Here is a 21,213-nt window from a genome sequence, read left to right as displayed (position 1 = left end):
AGTGAGATGACACTTTGGAAGTGAGGAGATGTTGAACAGGGAAGCGTCTGCTGAGTTCTGCTGACGCCGTCGGTTTCTTCCCATCGAACCAGGTGTGCCATCTGTTCCTGTCACACTTCTCTGTTGGCCACAGGTGCTGAGTGTTGCTTCTCATACTTGGGCTTGTGCCCAGTGAGACTCGTTTCTGTTCCAAGGCTCTCCGTGGACTTAGTAGCATTCAGTATTGCAAGACGGTTGCGTGGGGGGGTGTGTTGGATGTGTGGGTTTTCGAGATGTCTGCCGCTCATCTAAGTTCTTAGCGCTTTTCAAAGCTATAGATCACTCTGTGTTGCACCTTCTGTCCTTCTGACCTGTTGCTCCCTTCTGTCAGTGGACTATTTATAAACAAGTATTTTACTTCATATTTATAGTTTCTATATTATTGGTTTAGCTAGTGGGGGTTTTTTTATTATTATTATTCGGAGGCTTTTATGAAGTTGATGTCCACCTACAAATTTACGTTACGAGTCCTCCACTGCTCCGTTCCACACTCAGCCTTTGCCCCGGGCACTTCCATCTTATCTGCCAGTGGATTATTTATAAACAAGTTTATTGCATCTTGATAAAAAAGAACGGTGGTTCTGTGGATTCTTTTGGCTGTTCCGAGAGGCCACAGGAGGGAATCCTAAGGTGAAAGACTGAGAATCACATGTTTGTGTTTGGGCCTTATTTCAGTGGTATTACTGTTAATGAACACTTAAATGAAATTAGATTGCCTATTCTCCAAATGCTGAATGGCTGGTCTTGTTTATAATGTGCCACACTGGGTTCACCTCCAATCCTCAGTGATGTTTTTGTCTGTTAGGAAATGTGCCGATTCTTCCAAGTCGGTGTGGCGTAGTTAACATATTTGGAAGCATTTTCAGAGCATTCCCTGAATTGTCTCTTATCACAGTGCTTTGAGCTGGATTAGTTCTGTTATCTTCATTTCATGTTCCTGGGGAGAGAAGCAGCGCCTAGGGAGGTCATGTAATTTTTCCTAACGTTGCACAGCAAATCAGTGTCAGGCCATGTCAGCTCTGCATTTTCCACCTCTAGTCTGCTGCGCAGCACTAAGTGGAGCTGAATGCCATTCACCAAGGAAACTTGTGCTCTACCACATTTTCTTAACAGGGAGTATTTATTTTGGTAATGAAAGAATCAGGAAAGCTTTACACTTTAAATTTTTCTTTAATAGTTCAGTTCACAGAAAAGCTGCATGAAATGTTTCAGCTTCTGTTGACCCTTCCCTATTTGTTTATATTGAAAACAAATAGCTACTAACAATAAAGGTGCAGATATTCCCCCTTCACTGTACATATCTTTGACAGGTAGAAGACTCCAGTGTCCATTTGGGATGTTGCAGTTAAAGTTGAAATATGAAATACCGTATGAAGTATGAAATAGCAAATATGAACCATGCAGACACTAGTTGACTCTTAAAATATCCCTTTTCTTCTCAAACATTAGAATATCCTTTCATAGCCTGGGAATATGTATGTTTACCAAATTTTAAATACGTGGGTCTCTCCTTTTTTTCTTTTTTTAAAGTCATTTTATTAATGGATAATTTGGATATATTAGTTGAACTATATGATAACGCCAACATTTGATTGGTCTTGACCTACGAAAATGGTGATTTTAATATGTAACGTTATTTAGGTTATAAACATTCTGTAGTAAAGCTAGCATCCAACCCAACGGCATCACCAATAACTTAGAACTAACCTGTATATGCTTCTTCCCTGTCCCTTAGACCTTTGTCCCCCCACTCAGAGGATGATAATAAATAGCTGTTGGAAATTGTATGTTATCATTCCCTCGTTTAGTATTTCTATGCCCGAACAATGTACTGGTTTAGGTATGCTTGTTTTTGCGCTTTATAAAAATGGTGTCAGAATGTATGTAGGTCGTGTAGGTCACGTTGCTTTTTTTACATTATACATCTAAAATGTATTTCTTTATATGGTGGGTGTAACTATAGTGCTTTCATTTTTAGTGCTATGTGATAATGTGTTATGTGAATATACAACAGTTTGTTTGCTCATTCTCTTGTTGGTGGACATTTAGGTTATGGCCAGTCTTTTGATTAGAAGTAAGGCTGCTGCTATAACCCATCTATATGCAGAGTCTATTTTTTTCCTTGATTGTTTTATATAGAAGCTAAAAAATATATTTCCATTGGTCTTTGACTTTTTATGTTTGGATAAAATGTACAAGAAATTGGCACAATCTTTAGTCTTTTATGAAATTTTCTTTTTTAAGAAAAGGAATTGACTTTAAAAGTGAGGCCCGTTTACGACTTGAAATGTAGAGGGTTCTACAGCCTTCCTGAGACATTTTCATGTAGTCATTTATAAGACGACATAAATGTCACAGTCACGTCATCTTCACAGCTGCAATTCTGAATGGGTCTCCATAGTCAACTTTATAGGCATTAAAAAAAATCTTTAGTTTTTCTCAAAATGGTCTCATTTTAGCATGATCATTTGCAGAGGAAAACAATCCCTTCCTAAGTTAAAAGTTTGGGCTCTGAAGACTCATTTGTGAATGCCATTTAAAATTTATTTTTAATTAAGCGTATTTAATGTTGGTAAGAGGTGCCAGACTTTCAGCACTCTGGAGACTCCAGGCATCCATATATCTACAGAACAAGTCTGGCTCAGACCGTAAAGGTACATTCTCCTTCCTGCTGTGTTCCTGTCTGTGTCTGGAGAGAGGAATTGCCCCAGTGAGACGAATCACAGTCTTTGGGCCCCTCTCATTACCAAGCGTGCATCTAACCAGCAGAGGGGCCACTGGTAGCCATAGTTTGACATTCAGCTTAGTACTTGCCAGTTCATTCTACCCCATCTAGTAAATTGCCACCAGTGTTAATGACTCTGGGCTTCTATCAACCTGGTTTAATTTAAGCTTAGAAACCCAGTGCCAAAAGCATTCTCCATTCCCTCCATTGGCCATCCCAAGAGATTCCCACTTTTCCCTGTGAGGAAGTTGGATTTAATCGGTCTTTTCCTTGTCCTTTTTTTTTTTTTAAAGATTTTATTTATTTATTTGAGAGAGAGAGAGAATGAGAGATAGAGAGCACGAGAGGGAAGAGGGTCAGAGGGAGAAGCAGACTCCCTGCTGAGCAGGGAGCCCGATGTGGGACTCGATCCTGGGACTCCAGGATCATGACCTGAGCCGAAGGCAGTCACTTAACCGACTGAGCCACCCAGGCGCCCTTTTTTTTTTTTTTTTTAATCAGTATTTTGAGGCTATAACTAGAGACAGGAAACTTCTACTTTTGGTGTTAGTATGAGAAAGTGACTGAATCAAATTAGAGATCTTACAAAGGACAAGAGAAAATCTCTGTGGGGTAGTTTGTGCTGGGTCCTGAGCTATTAAAATAATGTTATAGTCTGGCTCTGATAAATGTGCTACTAATGTTAAGTCCATTCATAATTGGTTAACTTGGCTGCTTCATCACTCGAGATCATAATGGTTAGTTTGAAACAAACGAATACATTTCTTGACCTGATAGTAAATGTCTCACTCCTTCACAAAAGAGACTACGGGTCATTTGGATGCCAGGGCATTCATTTTGCCTCTGGGTTTATGACTGTATTTAAGAGATGACTTGCATCTTGAAGGTTGAGAGAAATTTGGGTCATTTAGGATATTCCTAAGCTGTCTTTCTCATCTGACTTGTAGCAATATTAGCAAGAGTGAGGAGCGGATTCTCAAGGTTTGTGAATTCTGCTTTGATATTACCATTTCTAAGCTTATATGATGGACGAGGTGAAGCATAGCAGTGCTTGTTAGGCAGAAGACTGATCTGCTGGGTCTTACCTTCAGTTTGGTAGCTTCCATTTATTTTAGAATGCTAACTGATTTATAAATCCTTGTACTTGGCATCCTAACAAATTTATCTGAGTTTCACCGACCTATCTGGAAGTTACCTTGGTTTTTATCTAGGCTGAACAGTTAATTCAACTAGTTAAAGCATGCTGCCGTTGAAGTCATGGGGGCGATTTGGATCCCTCTGTAAATCTGTTGTTGTCATTCTGTTCCAGAGTGAAAAGTGCACACCTGGCTGGAGCCAGCCCTCTTATAGGTCACTGTCACAAAGGACCGAGGAATGGTGCCAGTGGTGTGGGATACCCACCCGGTTATCACTGCTGGGGAAGATCTTCCAAGCCCAGTTCTGTTCATTAGACTAACATCTGTGGGGAAGTGCTAATTATTTACCAGGCCCAAGAGAAGCTGCATTTTATTTTTATTTTTATCTTTTCATTTTTTTAATTTATTTTTTTTTTAAGATTTTTAAAAATTTATTTATTTGACAGAGACACAGCGAGAGAGGGGAACACAAGGAGGGGGAGTGGGAGAGGGAGCCCGATGCGGGGCTTGATCCCAGGACCCTAGGATCATGACCTGAGCCGAAAGCAGACGCTTAATGACTGAGCCACCCAGGTGCCCCGAGAAACTGCAATTTATTTTCATGTTCTAGACCTAACTAAAATAAGTGAAGTGCTTTTAGGCTTATCAGAGATTTTTTTCTTTTAGAGAGTTTTAAATGGTAGTTTCCATAGGAATTCTTTGTTTATTTATTTATTTGAGAGAGAGTAAGAGAGAGATCACGAGCAGGGGAGAAGGGTAGAGGGAGAAGCAGACTCTCCACTGAGCAGGGATCCTGATGCGGGACTCGATCCCAGGACCCTGGGATCATGACCTGAGCCAAAGGCAGCCGCTTAACTGACTAAGCCACCCAAGGTGCCCCTCCATAAGAATTTTTTGTATTTAACCTTTTGCTTAAGGCAGAATAAGGTAAATACTTGAGGTTTAATGTGTGTTTAGGTCAGTATCCTTTTCTCTCCGCACCCCCCTCCCCCGCCGTCATGGTTTTGCCCAGGTTTTCAAGGCAGGGAAGGCAGAATTTATTAGCATTTGGAGGAGAAGGAGATTTGTGGGGCTTTTGCCTCTCATCCTAGGATGGCGTAGAATAAGTATGATTGTGGCAGATTGGAAATGACTTGATCCACAGGATAAAGCCTTGTTTTGTGGAGGTGGTTTCAAGAGAACATGACTAACGTCTGTATCTGAATGTACTATAGCATCGAGGTAAAAGTCATCTCTTCTCCTGCTGGGAAGAAAACTCTTGGTAACAAAACCTTTGGACTGTGCTTCCTTGTCTTTCACAGGTGAGCGTGGTGCAAGATTCCGTCAACATTTCCGGCCAGAACACCATGAATATGGTGAAGGTCCCTGAGTGCCGGCTGGCCGATGAGCTGGGAGGACTGTGGGAGAACTCCCGGTTCACGGACTGCTGTCTGTGCGTTGCTGGCCAGGAGTTCCAGGCACACAAAGCTATCTTGGCAGGTTGGTCTTTATTCACAGGAAGCTTTAGTTTTGGTGAAAAAGGAAAAACAGTGACTACATAATCACCTTTTGAGTAGCATCAGCTCTTTGAACTGGTGCATAAAAAACTGCAACTGAATTTATTTTTTTTTATGGTGGGGACATTCGTTGTCATAACCAAAAATCCTACTCTCCATAAAATAGTGGTGTTTCTGTTTTTCCTCTGTCTAGGGGACTTAGGCCACCATTGTCAAGCAGTAGATGATGATGTGTATTGAATGCCTTTGCACCTAGAGGGTAGATGTCAAAACACTGGTTAAGAGCAGGTATTAGCCGCTAGACAGGGACTTAGGGTGTAATGGAGAAGATTCTGGACTTGGGACTAAACCACCATCTAGCTAAGTCCCCCAGTCCTGGAGTGTTAGCCCTTACTTCAGTACAGACATACTAGAAGAATGAGAATTTGCTAGTGATGTGGAGGATTGGGTCTTGCTCTAATAATAGGCCGTTGTCCTTAAGACCAGAAGGACTGACAAAGAGCCGGAGCTGATAAGGCAGGACTGACTACTTCCCATGAAGGTGTAGCAGTCAGCCATAAAATTCTGTTCAGACCGTAAGATATAAGAGGAAATTGCGTGAACTTTCAGGCAACAAATTTCTTACCAAGACTCTCCGCTCTGTCATTCTAAAATACACACCTGGCAAAACCTCAGTCTGGCTCAGTCTAAGCGTCTTCCTGTTCCTGCTCTCAACTAGGTGTTACTGTCTATTGCCAAAGGAAGTCATCTACTCTTAGGTTAGTGTCTCCACGCTCAGCTAGGCTCTTGGCGCTGCCAAGAACTCTTCTACAGATACCTAGTTAGCTCCCTTTCTTTTTCCTTAACAATAGATACTTCAGACTGTTTACCAATCTCCTTCAGTCTCCCGACTCCTAAAAGAGTTGCTTGCTACTTCTGAGAGATAATTGAGGCCCTTCTCCCTCAGCTCTTGCCTGTCGCCTTGCGTGAATTTTCCCTGCATTCTCCGTGGAGGAGGTGTTCTTCCTCGTGTCCAGAGCAGGCTGTCTCTTCGGCGTCTGTTTGATATCACCTGCCGCCTTCTCAGAAGCCTTGCTCCGCCAGTTACACCTTTGTTGTCTGGTATCTCCACCATCTCTCTTTCTCCCATTGCCTGTTTACCCTCAGCCTGGAAACTGGCTCAGCCGTCTCTCTCTACTTATTCATTCATTCATATTCATTTTCTCTGTCTCTCTCTCTCCCTCTCACTCTCCCTTTCTCTTTAAATAGAGCTAAGTTTCTTGAGTTAGCACATTTACTGTCTCTACTTCTTTCCTCCCACTTATCCTCAATTCACCTCCATGCTACGAAAGCAGTTTTCAAAAGTTCTGTGACCTGCTAATTCCTAAATTTGAGGGATTCCTTAGTTCATATATTATTTGACTTCTTTCTTCTGGTTTTCCCCTGTTGCTCTGGCTACTTCTGATGTGTGGCCTCCCTCTTCTTCACACGTCCCTGTCAGCACAGGTGGCCCTAAGGGTCTGCCTCAGTTCTCTTTTCCTCTACTCATTTCCCCCAGGTGATTTTATTTATTCTCATAACAGCACTTTGTTTCTAGCCACTGAAGACCCTCTAAGCACACCGGTGCTTTGGACCCTTCCCTTTTTTTAAAAGCCACCAGCCCTTTTAGTCTTCAGCTTCTGTGATGTACTTATTTTAGTACCTTATAACTGATAAGCCTTCTGAGATAAGAGCAGTGAGAATTAATGTCCCTTTGGAATAGATTAAAATATTGAGTCTCAGAGGGTTAAGTAATTTGCCCAAGATAATGTGGTTAGAAAATGACAGATCCAAAATTAATCCTTTCTGACATAAACTATAGGCCGAAGTTCAGGTTACCTGTTAGCTCAGAGTCCTACTATAATATTCCATCTGGTGCTCCTCTCTCAGGTGGAAATTTGGTAGTCTCTGCCTTCATCAAAACCTCTGATTTATTGGACAACACGATAAAATTTGAGGTTTTTAGGCCTTTTATTACTTTCATGGTTGAAATTAAGTTGATTTACTTTTCTGTGTTCATTAGACCACAAGGGGCATGGCTTAGAACACCATTTCTTAACCTTTTTTCATTATCTCCACTCTCCCAAGGAAAAAAATCAAATGATTCCTAATGGGAGACGTTAAAATACTAAGGATTAAGATTTTGTCAGGAAAGGTTGAGCTTTGAAGGACCACAAATGGTTGTCATACCTTAGATTTTTTTTTTTTTTTTGGCCTCTTTGGGGTGTTAGTTATCTCTATTGTGAGTGCATGGCTTGAAAGAACAGACCACCTGCTATAAACAAGCATGGACTTCATCTAGTTAATGGATGCCATCGAGCCCTGTTCTTGGCCTCCTTGCCGTGTGGTCCCTAGAAGTGGAGAAAGTTGGTGTCGTTGTTCTAGGCAAAAATCTGGGTGTTAGGCCACCCTGCTTATTATTAGAGCATGAAGGATCTTCTGTTTGAACCCCCAGATCTACCCAGAGGAGACCATTGTCATCCAACATAGGTCATTTGAATAATTTCGTTCAAATATGAATGGTTGGAATGGAGCTAATGAGAAATTATTTTGAAAGTACTGATCTCTTTTTTCCCCTCTGTCGTATTATTCATTTCTTAGTGTAATATAAGAAGAGAGAAATTTTATTATTCCTATATAATTTGAGGCTAAGACCCTTCCCTGTAGCAATGGGACAGGAAAGAAAGTGATCTCCTCTTCATAAAAGAAGAACCAAGAGGTTTCAGTGTGATAACCTTATCTATCTCTGTTTCCCTTTCACTTTATAGCTCGTTCTCCAGTTTTTAGTGCCATGTTTGAGCATGAAATGGAGGAGAGCAAAAAGGTATGTGACAGAATGAAGATACATCTTTTTAGCTAGGTTGACTGGATCCAGATGATTTCCCAGTTTGACACCAGATTTATTTTTCCAGTCATGTTATTAAAATGGTACATTCTCTGAACAGACACTTTCTGAGAGCAGGGAGAGGTGGTCTGGAAGCATTCTAGGTAAAGCAGACTCACTCTGTCCCAGGTAGATCATCCAGTTTTGGGTGAGGGTCTTAGACATGTGTTTCTACTCAGGCAAAGAAACACCAAAAAAATCAAAGATACAGTTGTCTTGCTCTTGTATTTGAGAAGATAAAGGTGGTGCGTATGATGGGAGAGAAGGCTACTCTAATGAAATAGGGCAAAGAGAGAGTTCCCATCCATGTTAGGTTTTAGACGATACAAGCCTTTCTCTCACCAGAGCTTAAAATCATGAAAACTGTTTAGGGATTTTGTTCTGTTGGAATGTTTCTCATTTTCAGTTTTTCTGGCATAGAATCGGGTTGAAATCAATGATGTGGAGCCTGAAGTTTTTAAGGAAATGATGTGCTTCATTTACACGGGGAAGGCTCCGAACCTCGACAAAATGGCTGATGATTTGTTGGCAGCTGCTGACAAGGTGAGATAAGACTAGAAAAAGAATCACAAGAGGGAGGAGTGTTTGTGACCTCTTGAGTCTCATGACTGGGCCTCTGTCTTACATAGTAGGTAAGATGAGCATGTATCTTAGTGTGGCCAGGACAATCCTGGATTACAGTTATTGGTAGCATCCTTTTTATTTTCCAAAGTGTCCTGTTTTGAATGAAGTAATTTACGTGGTCCCCCTAATTATAGAAAAGAAGGTTAAGTTTGATGTTTACCTCCCTTCTCTTCCCCATCTCACATGTAAGCACAGTGATACTAAAGATGCAGATAATACTAACATTTGGCTTTATAATTTACAAAGTGTTTTTGAGTTCATTAACTTTTTCTTTCTAAATAGTGAGGGATTTTATTTACTTTTTTTTAAAGTTTTTCCTTTAATTCCTGTTAGTTAACTTAGTGTTGTCAGTTCCATGTGTACAATATAGTGATTGAAAAATCCCATACATCCTGCAGTTCATCATGGGACAGGAGCACTCCTTAATCTCCATCACCTGTTTCACCCTTCCCCCCACCCACATCCCCTTGAGTTCATGAACTTATATTTAAACTTGTCAGTAAGAGAATAATCTTTTACCTAGTGTTGTTGTTAGCATTTTCAACTTTTACTTAAGTAGCTATTGAAATATACTGCATTCAGAATTACAAGATGATCAGTAACTCTTTGGGAAAAAAGAAATACTACTGCAGTAAATGCGTACGTTGATCATAAGACCCATTTCAATTTGAGAAATGTTAAAGTGTGAAAATTAAAGTAAAGTATGGATCTTAGAATCAAGGAAATAGAGGACCAAAAACAGTAGGCCAGTGATTCCCAAAAGAAGTTTGGGGGAAAATGTTAATGAAACACTGAGTTTAAACAAGTCAAATTGGGGTTCTTGTGTGTTGCTGTCTTAACTGCAAGATTTCTCAGAACCTTTTTAGTATGTTAATGTACAGTGTGAGTTTTCTAAAAGAATATGATAGACCGCATTTCTCTAACTTAGTCAACCCTGAAATCCTTTTCCTCAAGAATCACCGCTGGGGATTAGTGTCCCCCAAAACACACCTCGGGAAACTTTCATTATGTAGATATGCCAGAAAGAGCTCAGTAACCTGTCCTCCAAGGCCCTGTGGTCTGAGGAAACACAAGCTGGGGTGTGGGTAGCTCTTTTTCCTGCGGAAGTTTTTCTTAAAAGGGTTTACACCTGGCCAGGAGTAGGCCCCGTGAGAACGACCGTTCCCTGCTGGAAGGTGTTGCTCCTCTTCCTGCCGTGATGCTGCGGCACCCATCTGGAGGCAGAGCTGGCTCAGACCTGGGGGTGCTAGAGCCTCCCCCAAGATATCCCTGTAGGAAGAGCCTCCTTCCACCTTCCTTTGCACCTTGAGAACAGAGGAAGTGCATGTTTTGACAGTGGAGCTTTATCTTTATTGATCAGCTTTTTGGAGTGTTTGTAGAGGATGAGGCACGTAAATCAAACCTCATTGATTAGGTTGGAAAGGATTGAATAGCAGCTGTGTCCTTTCAAGATTTTATGAATCCAGTTAGGCAATGTGAACATTCCCTACCCTCCTGGTCTGGCTCCGTTCTGACCACAGGGATCTTGCTTTCCATGGTGGCAGTAAGAAAATATATGCTGTGAGCTCTGGAGAAGTAGAAGACGCAGCTTTTTATAAACATGCATTTATAATGATCCTTGATCCTGCCTTAACCTGCCTTCTGATTTTCAGTGAAGTTTATACATGCCAGGTATTTATCTCCCTCATCTTCTAGCTCCCATAAGGATGAGTAGTATCAAAAAGCCCACTTTTCAGACAGAAATACTGAGGCCCAGCGGTATATATTCTCAGAGCCAGGGTTTGATGTCTGTGTCATTCCTGGGTTTTAATTCCTGCTCCTCAGCCAGAGAACCTACTGGGGAACCCCCCCTATAAGTACACAGAGCATGGGGATCAGCCTGAATTGGCATTCTGTGAATGGTATTTTCAGTATAGTGCGTTAACTTACAGTTTTAAAAGATAAAGTAGTCGAATCACAGCAGTGCTTTAAATTTATGAATGAGAAGTAAGTGAAGGGTACATTTTCAAATTCCATTCAGAATTTTCTATCAGACAGTCTTTGCTCCAAGCTTATTTGAAAACATTTTTACCTTTACACCTTGTTGTGAGCTTCAGGAAAACAGAATAAGAAATTGTTCATGGAAGGATCTAAACATCTAGAATTTACCCAAGAGGCTGAAACAGCTTCTTCTGAGCATTTCCAGTCTCCTGGGGACACGTGTAATTAGACCAAAAACAAAACAAAACACGTCGGCCAGGCCTGGGAGACACAATTTCAATCTCCTGGGTAAGTACAGCCATTAGGCAGGTTTTTCAGAAGCATAATTAAGAAAAAAACTTTGTCCCCCAAGGGACAAGAATGGCTACTTTTGTCTAATTATGCAGTAGGGATCAGAACTATTCACGGTAAAAGTCCTTTTAAAAGAATGTATCGAGAAAGGATAAGAGGAATGTTCTGTGCAGCACTGTATAAAGACTGAACATTTTCTCAACCTTTTCCAGTCTTTTAAAACAAAAATGGCAACCTAATTTCTTGCTTGTCTAGTGTCATTCCTGTTTTCCATGGAAACTGTTTTCCAGTTACTCAAATGTAAAAAATTAAAGCTGCACCAAAACCAATAAAACTCTTTTTTTGCTGCAGGAGATCATAGTGCCAACAGATATGCCTCCTCACCCAGAATTCATAAAAATGAAATTGTCTTGGTTTGATTGCCGTGATTCAGCCTGAAGGAGTTATTTTGTCATTGAGTTCTGAGGTCCTCAAGATGGGACCGATAACAGATTAAAGCAGACCGTTCTCCTATGAACTGATTAATGATGTTTTATTTTGTGCCACCTTTTATACCTTCCTCCTCCTCACTCCTGAAGTTCCTTACTAAGTTCATAATCTCATATTTGAGAGCACGTAGTACAGTGGCTTCAAAACAAATCAACTAGATCAGATGTGCCCAGTGTTAACCTAGACCTTCATTTCCAGAACATTTGTACCCTTTACTTGGAAAATAGGAAGTTTTTAGACCAAAACCGGATCCGGGGTCTCTGCTGCTTTGTTCCTACCCTGAGAATCTTAACCTTAACCCCAGTAAAGAGGACTCCATTTATCCCTTTCTCTTTAAAAGGAGGCTTTTGTTTGACCCTCATTCAGGACCAGTTAGTGGCAGAGATGCTGGTGAAAGTCACCACGGGGCTCCTTTTCTTCCAGCCCAATGGGCCAGTTGGGATACCTGCTGGGCTGGTGACATTGCTTAAGTAGAAAGGACTGTGCTTCACCCTAGTTTGGCTCTGACTGAAAGGATAGCAGAAATGTGAAAAGTAATGTCCTGTTGGCTTGAAGCAGGGTAATGCCTCATCATTGTAAGGGAGGGTAGGTGGTGGTGGTCCAAGAAACACTTGAGTCCCTCTTGGGGCAGGTGACCTGGAGGGTGTGGGTGTATTCCCTAATGGCCATTTTTCTAGTAGGTGGACTTTAGAACTTGAATGGCAGCCACGCACATTATTTTCACGGCCTTCTTTTCAGCCTCGGCGCGTGCTTGTGCTTTATCTATCATTGCAGTAGTTCAGTAGACTTGTCACGCTCTGTGCAGTTTTGCTCGGGAATCCAGTTCCACGCGGTCCCGCTGAGGAGCAGAGCTTCGGCGGTGGCAGCCCGGAGGCGCTCCGGCCCTGACCACGGCAGTGCTTGTGTCTTACAGTACGCCCTGGAGCGCTTGAAGGTCATGTGTGAGGACGCCCTCTGCAGTAACCTCTCCGTGGAGAACGCTGCAGAGATCCTCATCCTGGCTGACCTCCACAGCGCCGATCAGTTGAAGACTCAGGCGGTGGATTTCATCAACTAGTGAGTCGGCATCTTCAAAGCTGTTGTTTCAGGAGAGTTGGGCTTGCTAGAGAAAGGAGAGAGACTTTGAATTAGCAAGTAAAGCAGGCAAATGGCTTCGTTAGCCCCTTGTAGTAGTAAGTAGAAGTTTTTCATCTTTCTCTTCAGCTTGACAGGATGGAAGATGGTTTTTTTCTCTCTTGTGGGGCTAATCCGATTGGTGGGCAAGGTGCTTTCCTTCCTCGTGGTGATGGGAAACAATGAAATGATAAGCGGCTGGCCTGGAAAGGTGGTGCGCCCCGAATGGTAGCACCTTTGCTTCCCACTCTTGGGCTTAGACGTGTAGATCTTTGGGAGAACAGAGGTGTGTTTTGTATGAGTTAGTAAAACGTATCAAAGAGCTGATTGTGGAATGGGGAAAGGAGGAGGGATGGCCAGTAGTCGAGGTGGTTAAATATTGTTTCAAAAAGGAAATGTTCATTCCTGTAGATCTGTCCCTTCATCCTAAATGACAGATGACCTACTACTTTCTGCAATAATTCTCAGTGGGTCATGTTCTACTCCCTTGCCTGTTGGAGAGCAAAAGTTGGGAAAAACCCAAAGGGGAGAAGCAGGCCTTAAAAAGCCTTCACAGCAGCAGTTCTGGGCTGAAGCAGGTCTAAAAGGTTGCTGAGTAGATGGGTGAACATTATTCAATACAGAAAATGCCCCCAAACAGGAATCAACTTCCTCAATGTAAGGTTGTTTGTTAGGTTGTTTCAAAGGAGTTTACCAATTGCGGCAAAGGCCAGGTGGGAAGAGACCCCTAAGTGTTTCTTCTAGTGACTGCTCACTCCATGCTGGACACTTGCTTGGTGCTCTTTAGATGTTAACCATTCAGCGGAGTGTGGTTATGATCCCCTCCTTTTTGATCAGATAGGCCCCAGGCTATGATCTGCTCTGTGGTCAGGGACCAGAATAATGGCAAAGCCAGATGGAAGCTCAGAGCTGCCCGACCAAGAGAACCCTGGCTCTTTCTCTGTATTGGCATCACCAGTGAGTATAAAGAGCACTGACAGTGTAAAGAAGGGCCTGAGGAACATTGCACCTTTTGTATTTGAGAGTATAGGGCTCAAAGTCCAGGTTTTCAGAGCTGCAGCAGCCCCAGCCTGGTCGCCTGTCTGCACGGTGTCTCGACAGGCTCAGTGTCTATTTAGGGTTCTGCCTGAGTGTTTCTCCCAGTGGCACCCTTCCCAGCGAACTCTGGGAGGTCAGACTGCCCCGGGGGCTGTTGACCCCATTCCTCTCACGTGCCTTTGGTAATCCCTCTCTCTCTGCATTTCTCCTAGTCATGCTTCGGATGTCTTGGAGACCTCCGGGTGGAAGTCAATGGTGGTGTCACATCCCCACTTGGTGGCTGAGGCCTACCGCTCTCTGGCTTCAGCACAGTGCCCTTTTCTGGGACCCCCACGCAAGCGCCTGAAGCAGTCCTAAGATCCTGCCTGTCGTAAGACTCCGTTTGTTTTCCTGAAGCCGCGGCCACCGTCGCTGCCACTGACCACCAGGTAGACAGCGCGATCTGTGGAGCTTTTACTCTCTTGTGGGGGCAGGAGACTGCATCGTGGCCCCCAGACTTTCAAAACAGCACTAAATAAACTTGGGGGAAATGGGGGGAGGGAAGGGCCCGGGACCTGGGGCTGCTCAACCTAATGAAAAACCCTGTTGCTGCGTCACTGTGTTCCCTTTGGCCTGGCCGAGTTTGATACTGTGGGGATTCAGTTTAGGCGCCGGCCCTGAGGACATCCCAGACATCCCAGCGGTGGTACTTCGGAGAAACCTATCTGCATCTGACTGAGCAGAACAAATCGTCAGGTGCCTGGAGCAAAAAGGAAAAAGGAAAAAGGAAAAAAAAAAAAAAGGACATTTAGTTTTAAGAGAAGGGAAAAGAAAAGGAAAGAAGAAAGGATTTTTGCAGAATTTCTCAAAAATCAGTTTGTGGATTCCAGTAGTATTTATGTTGAGAGAAATTTTAGTCCATCCAGCTGTGCTAAAACTTGGATATTTGTGACAACTCCTCACCACCATACAAGTATCAGAAGAGCTCTCTTGTTGTTAGCACTTACTGTTTGCAAGAACAGAATACATCCTTTTATCCTTTTATGAAAAATGACAAGTGAAGGCGAGAGGGGAAGGAGGTTATTTGAGCTGGAAGATGCGTGTTCTGATGTGGTGGCTTTTGCAAAAAATCTTTATTGGTGTTGAAAACTGGAAAAAAAAATTCATCCAGAATTCATACTGTCTTGACAAGAACTGTGGTTCTCTGTTTTTAGATATTGTGGAAAATGTTTTTTGGCATTTTTCTCTGATTTTATTTCTCCTCCCTCCCCCCCTTTTCTAAAAAAATAAAACGCAAAACAAAAACAACAAAAAGAAGAGAAAAGAAAAGGAAATTTTGTTATTAATGCTGTGTGACAAAAATCCCAGCCCAGATTGCTCAGCTGTTTGTACCTGACTTGCCACCTGCATAGGAGCCAGTCCTGTTCCTTCCAATTCACCCCTTTCCTATAGGGGAGAACTTCCAAATATTAATTTTTTTCTTTTTGAAAATATAAATAATTACTATTTTGTACTGTGTGGTATCTCTGGTCTTTTGTTTGACTCACCTGGTTGGTGTTTTGGGTCTGAGTTCTTCAAGGGATTGCAAAGGCCTAGTTTGATCCTTCAGCTTACAGAGATTATCTGAGAAATGGCTATCTGTGGGGATTTATTGCGTCTCCCTCATCCTGGGCTGCCTCTCTGAGCTCCCAGCATCTACTAGGGTCCTGTCCTCCTTGAGTATCTCGCAGGCCACATTCTAATGAGGGATCGATCAGGCTCCTGCCTCTCCCAAGGCAAGTAATGGGAGTGGGCTTTTCTACACCCTACATGTGCTAACACCTAACTCCCAATCTCCCTTCTCCTGGCTAACTATAAAAAGATCAAGGGGACATGAATGTGGAGATTAAATAAAGGGAAATCATTATCTCTGACTGGTTCTGTCACTGACTTGATGTGTTTCCAGAAAAGTTAACGTCTGAATTCCCAGTGGGCTCACAAGGACACTCCGGGGCTCCTCTGCCTTTGTCGCAGCAGTGTTGGACAGGCCAGGACAGTGGGACACACTGGAAAGTGCAGTGGCTATGTGGTCAAGGTGTGTACCGTTTGACCATAGGTGGAGACTCAACGTGCTCCACCTTCCATTTCCCTTCAGTGACTTTGGCCTTTGCAGATTTTCCAGTTTTCATTCATCTTGCCGGTCCTGGACTGGACCAGCCATGGTCTAGCATCATACAACCACACACAGGATGTGCCTATTAGAAAGCACTCCACCGTACTTCTGTTTCCTCCCGCGGGTCACGTCCGTGAGGAAGTATCCTGTGCTGCCTCGTCCCCACTCTCCAGGTCAGCGCACTGGTCCAGGGCTCCAGCACGCACAGAGTCTCCTCCGCCCGTGTGGCCTCTCGGGCCACTGCATTCACTCGTTCGCTCGGCTCTTCTCAGTTTTCACTGAACCTTCACATAACAGTATTTCATTTAAACTTCCCAACAACCAGGTGACAGCACCTTCCCATTCTATAGCGAAGAGAGGTGGAAACCCAGAGAAGTCCAGTGCCATGCGTCAGATCCCACAACTGTCGAGTGACAGTTCTTCTGATACAATCCCCTGAAAAGATTATGCAAGGAACAGGAGGAAGTTCCATTTCTGAAAAGTTTCGGTACCAGATCGGAGGTAAAGCTTCCTTCCTATGGGAATAGCAAGAGCAAAGCTCTCTAGAGAGATCTGTCTGCTGTCCTGTTCTGGGGGGCTGGGAGGACCAGCCTGGCTTCAGATTTGCTTTCCTCCTCATTCATAGCTGTGGGTTGGGGGCCGGTGGGTTCAGGGAGCATATCCTCAGGAGGGTAGCAGTCCTAGTGCCAAGCTTTGTCAGGAGGAAGGTCTCTTTGGGGATTTTCCAATATTTTTGGAATCTCCAATGTGGGCTTTACTGTGGGTACAAAGCTGTTAAGATTTCAGGTACAGGTGAAACTGCTCGATGCTTCTCCTGTCATTATTACGTTATTTCTGGACATGTTTGTTTTGGTTTAAGTGATACAGTTGAAGCCATCTGGTTATGACAACATCAGAGCCCCAGCATACTGTTCATAAACCTCCCACCGCCACCACCCCCTCCCTCAGCTCCCCCACATCTGAAATTTAATTCAAGTTAACTCCACAATCTGGGGCATGTGCTGTCACTGCAGAGATGTCCGTGCCAGTGGAACAGTTGGAGATTTCAATTCCATCCACAAGGATATAGCTTATTTATCTAAACAATATTTCAGGCAAGTAGTTTCACAGAACCTTTGGAGTTGCAGTTTGAGGTCCAAATAGAGTATCTGGCATCGTTCCCCACTCCCCCTCCTCCGGGTTGTCAGCGCCCCTATATCTGGGCCATCTGTGGAAAATTTTCCCATTCCCTGTGTGGAGATGAAACCTCTCTGTGTTGCTATTAGGCATCTCAAACACCTTAATGGGATTTAACAATTCAGGTAAGAGAGGCCTCTCTCTTCCTTATCACTGGCTAGTCTGCTGGGCTTGCGGGTCTTTAGAAGAGAGTCTTGTGGGTTTTTTTTTTTGTTGTTGTTGTTGTTGTTTTAATTCTAGCCGAGGACGTCAAGAATCCTTTCTTAGGCCAAAAGATCTCTGGCTTCCCCATTCTGTGCATCCATTTATAAATCTGGTTTAAACCTATTGTGGGTTCTCCGTATTGTGTGAGCCTGTGCAGATGAAAGGAAACAGCTTGTATGTTTATGAGCAGAACAGAAAACAGAGGGGGAGTTGAGCTTCACTTTAAAACTGACTGTTGCTTTGTTCTGGCTGCTCAACTCCTAGAGAACAGCAGCTAAATCCCCCAACATAACTGTATTGGATCCTTTGGTTCATCTTCGTCAAAGAAGATGAACCAAACTCTTGGCTGGAGCCCAACCTTATTTTCCACAACCAATTATCTTTTTAATCAGCCTGGGCCCCGTGTGTTTCCTTTATCTCATGACTTTTCACTGAACTCTGCCCTACATCATTTAGATTCATTTCTAATGGCTTGCTGACTAATCTAACATTCAGGTGAGGATCATTGGACTGCTCTTTATGTATGTGTATGCACAGGGTGGATGTGTTTTCCCCCTTTTAATTTCAGAGGTGACCGCACCACGTTGGGGCCTTTGACCCAACAGGTGGACACCTCACGGAGGCAGTGAGCAAGAAAGCAAATGTAGGACGATCAGTATCTGGGATAATGAGCTGGGAGAACCAGAAGCTATGACCTCGAGATGAGAGCAGAAACTTGAATGTTGTTGACTGATGGGATCTTTATGCCGCTAAGCCATTAGCAAGATGATCGCTCCCCCTTTGTAAATCCCATAATGGTGGAGTGGAAAGTGGCATCTGGAATACTGTTTGGTTCTGATTCCTGCAGCTCTAGGAAAAAAAAGAATTTTAGACTTGAGGGAATGCAACACAAGCAACAGAAATGATTAAGGAGTTGAAGGGAATCAACTCTAGGGGGAAAACATTATGAAGATAAGATATGTGTAACTCAAGTACAGGAATGTAGCATCAGGACCCGCGGTTTACAGAGCTCGCAGGAGTTCTGAACACTTGCCAGCTTGTCTTGCACAGTTCCCATTCATCCCAGTCATATAGCTTGGGAAGGTGATAATGTAACTTGCTCAAGGTCACTCAACCTGGCTCTGAGCTAAGAAGCAACAGACGGCAAAGGAGTAGCTTTGGGGCTTAGGCCCAAGGCCCAAAGAGAAAATGAAAATCCAAGAGTTTGCCTGGCAGTGAAGTGGACACACGCCTACTCATAAGTCTCAGCTGAAATGGGGAGAGTTGTAACTTGGTCTCAAGACCCTTAAAGGTGAGCCTTTGACAAGCCAAAGGGAAAGAAGCTCCCCCCCGCAAACCCACACACGGTTCACCTTCTTTTGATGTCTGAGCAAACCAGACATCCAGCCCAGTGAGACGACATGTTCAAGGTCACAGGGATTAAACTCAGGCCAGCGATTCAGCAAACAATGGCCGAGCACCCAGAAGGTACCAGATATAGTGCTGGGCTAGGATTGGGGTGGAGGGTGGGATTTCTGCTCTACCAATTCAGTCTAATGGGGGAGGCAGGGGAGTGGCCCTCAGAAACAAAGCAGAGAGGTCATAACATTGAGAACTGAAGAGAACAGAATTTTTGCAGTAAGGAGGTCAGTGGTTACCTGAGAGCAGTTTCTGTCAAATGGTGGAGGCAGGAGGCAGAAGCCAAGACTGATGAGAAGGTAAGCAAATACAGAATGAGTAGAAGCTACGCTTTCCAGAAGTTTGGCAGGGAGAGAGAAAAGGAATCTCTCCCGCCCACTCTTAAGGACTTACGCCTCAATTTAGTCAACACGTTTATTTTTGTCTAGAAGTCATCATGTACAGGTTCTTCCATAAAATTACACTTCAGTAACTGATCTTTGTAATAAAATGTATGTAGAATAGTTACAGCTTTAAGTTGAAGAAGAAAACAATCACCTTCAGCCCTTAACACAATTTTGAGAATGATTTCCTAAATTTAGACAGACATGTTTCTGTACTTCTTCAGCCTATCCATCTTCCAAGTAAAAGTTTGCTTCACATTTACCAGAGACCTTTAAAATGTTTTAAGGAGCCAGTGGTTTGGCTCAGCAGTGAGCTACCAAAAGGTATAACATTTAGTACCCCAAAATGTACGCCGTGATTTGGTAGCTTTGCCAATTTCCATGGTGTCAATACTCCCACCAGGGCCCAGTTCAGACTTCAAAGGTGACATCACAGGAGCGCAGAATTGGAAAGCGCGCGGCTCACTGCTGCCTAGTGTTTCCACCACGCAGATACGGCAGACAGAACCTCAAGAGCGTAGGCAATAGTAGAATGGGAAAGAATTCAGAAGAGATGAATTCGGAGCATTTATTACCTTTGCTGTTAATTGCATGTTAACATAAATTAAATTTTAATTGGCTACTTAACAACCAGCTCTCAAAATTCCTAAAAATGTTGTCCACAGTTCACCTAGACAGCCAGGGTGAACCAGCTCTAGCACGCACCGTGGTGTGGTTTCACATCTGTCCTCCCAGCATCTGTGCACCTCATTATTTCCTGTTATCCCACAGCACTTACAAATGCCTTAAAATCCTTAGTTTAATGGTAAAAGGAAGTACACTTGACCCTTGAACAACAAGGGAGTTAGAGGCAACCCTCACTCCCACTGTGCAGTCAAAAATTTGCATGTAACTTTTGACTCCCCCAAAACTTAATGATTAATAACCTACTGTTGACTAGGAGCCTTACCAATAACAGTTGATGAACATATTTGGTATGTGTATTACATGCTGTATTCAAGCTCGAGAAAATAATATTAGGAAAATCATAAGGAAGAGAAAATGCATTTACAGTACTGCACCGTATCAAAAAAGATCTGCATGTGAGTGGACCTATGCAGTTCAAACCCATTTAAAGAAATCTATAGATAGAATGACATTGACAACGTGAACCAATAGTGCTATTACACATTTTAATCTCTCTGGGTAAATAAACATTTTATTTCTATCTCTTATCAGTACTAGAAGTATTTTATTGAACCACTAATGAAAAATAGGCATATCCCCTGACAACATGATCCAGTGTAATCTCCAGTCATTCCAGGGATGTGACCACTGAGTATCCTTGCTGCCCCCATGACCTCTGGACAAAAGCGAAGGAGCACAAGCATCTGGGAGCGGTCAGCATACCACTGGGTGATCCCCAGGGCCTTCCACTCCAACCTAAGTCTAAGAACCTTGCCTTGGTGTGGCCTTGTAAGAATGAATTCTCTTCTGTTTTCCCTGCTAATTATTCATTTACACGTTCAATATCTGATGTGCCAGGGGCTGGGCTAGCTTTTAGGGGTTAACAGGGAGTTCCACCAACTGCTCCCTGCCCTCCATGGAGCTTAGAGTCTGATGAGGAGAGAGCATCCTTAATGATCTCACGAATACGTGATGTCAAACCATGCTGAGTGCTCTGAAAGAAATGCATGGGGCACTGCGAGAGCCTGTGAGTAGGGAATTCATCTGGGGGATCCAGAAGGCCTCCCTAAGAAAGCAGCTTTTTGAAGTGAGAGCTGAAGGGTAAAGGGCTGTGAGCCTGGGAAGGTGGGGAGGGCACATTCTGCCCAGAAGAAACGGCATGCGTGAAGTCCCGAGCGTCGGGAGGGAGCTCGGGAGCTCGGTGCGCTCCAGGAACCCGGGAGGCTGGGTGGCTGGCCTGCAGACAAGCGTGGCAGCGAGTTAGACGCCGGAGCTGGGAGCACCTCCCTAGGTCACGTGTAGGATTTAGGTACTTAATTGAGAACAGTGGGAAATCATTGAAGAGGTTTAGGCAGAAGAGGGTGACAAGATTTCATTTTAGTAAGATCTCTGGCTAGAGTTTAGAAAAGTTAGTGTTGACAG

At 43.4% G+C, this 21,213-nt stretch overlaps 1 protein-coding gene across 7 annotated transcripts in view; it reads left to right on the top strand.

The window, feature by feature from the left end:
* The window catches only part of SPOP (speckle type BTB/POZ protein), a 65,536-nt gene extending 50,211 nt beyond the window's left edge, over positions 1–15,325 (top strand). For all 7 annotated transcript variants that reach the window (XM_028093697.2, XM_028093692.2, XM_028093698.2 and 4 more), the window contains 5 exons: positions 5,202–5,379; positions 8,183–8,238; positions 8,719–8,841; positions 12,596–12,738; positions 14,046–15,325. In XM_028093697.2, coding sequence (XP_027949498.1) covers positions 5,202–5,379; positions 8,183–8,238; positions 8,719–8,841; positions 12,596–12,738; positions 14,046–14,190 — 645 coding nt within the window. In that variant the 3' untranslated portion in view covers positions 14,191–15,325. The remainder of the gene's footprint in view (positions 1–5,201; positions 5,380–8,182; positions 8,239–8,718; positions 8,842–12,595; positions 12,739–14,045) is intronic.
* The last annotated feature ends 5,888 nt before the right edge of the window (positions 15,326–21,213 follow it).

This window comes from Eumetopias jubatus, unplaced genomic scaffold (assembly GCF_037043125.1).
Source record: "Eumetopias jubatus isolate StellerSeaLion01/CBP00866 unplaced genomic scaffold, mEumJub1_p1.0 scaffold_10, whole genome shotgun sequence".
Lineage (NCBI taxonomy): Eukaryota > Metazoa > Chordata > Mammalia > Carnivora > Otariidae > Eumetopias > Eumetopias jubatus.
The sequence above is the reverse complement of the archived record's forward strand: the minus strand, read 5'-3'. Positions and strand labels throughout refer to the sequence as shown.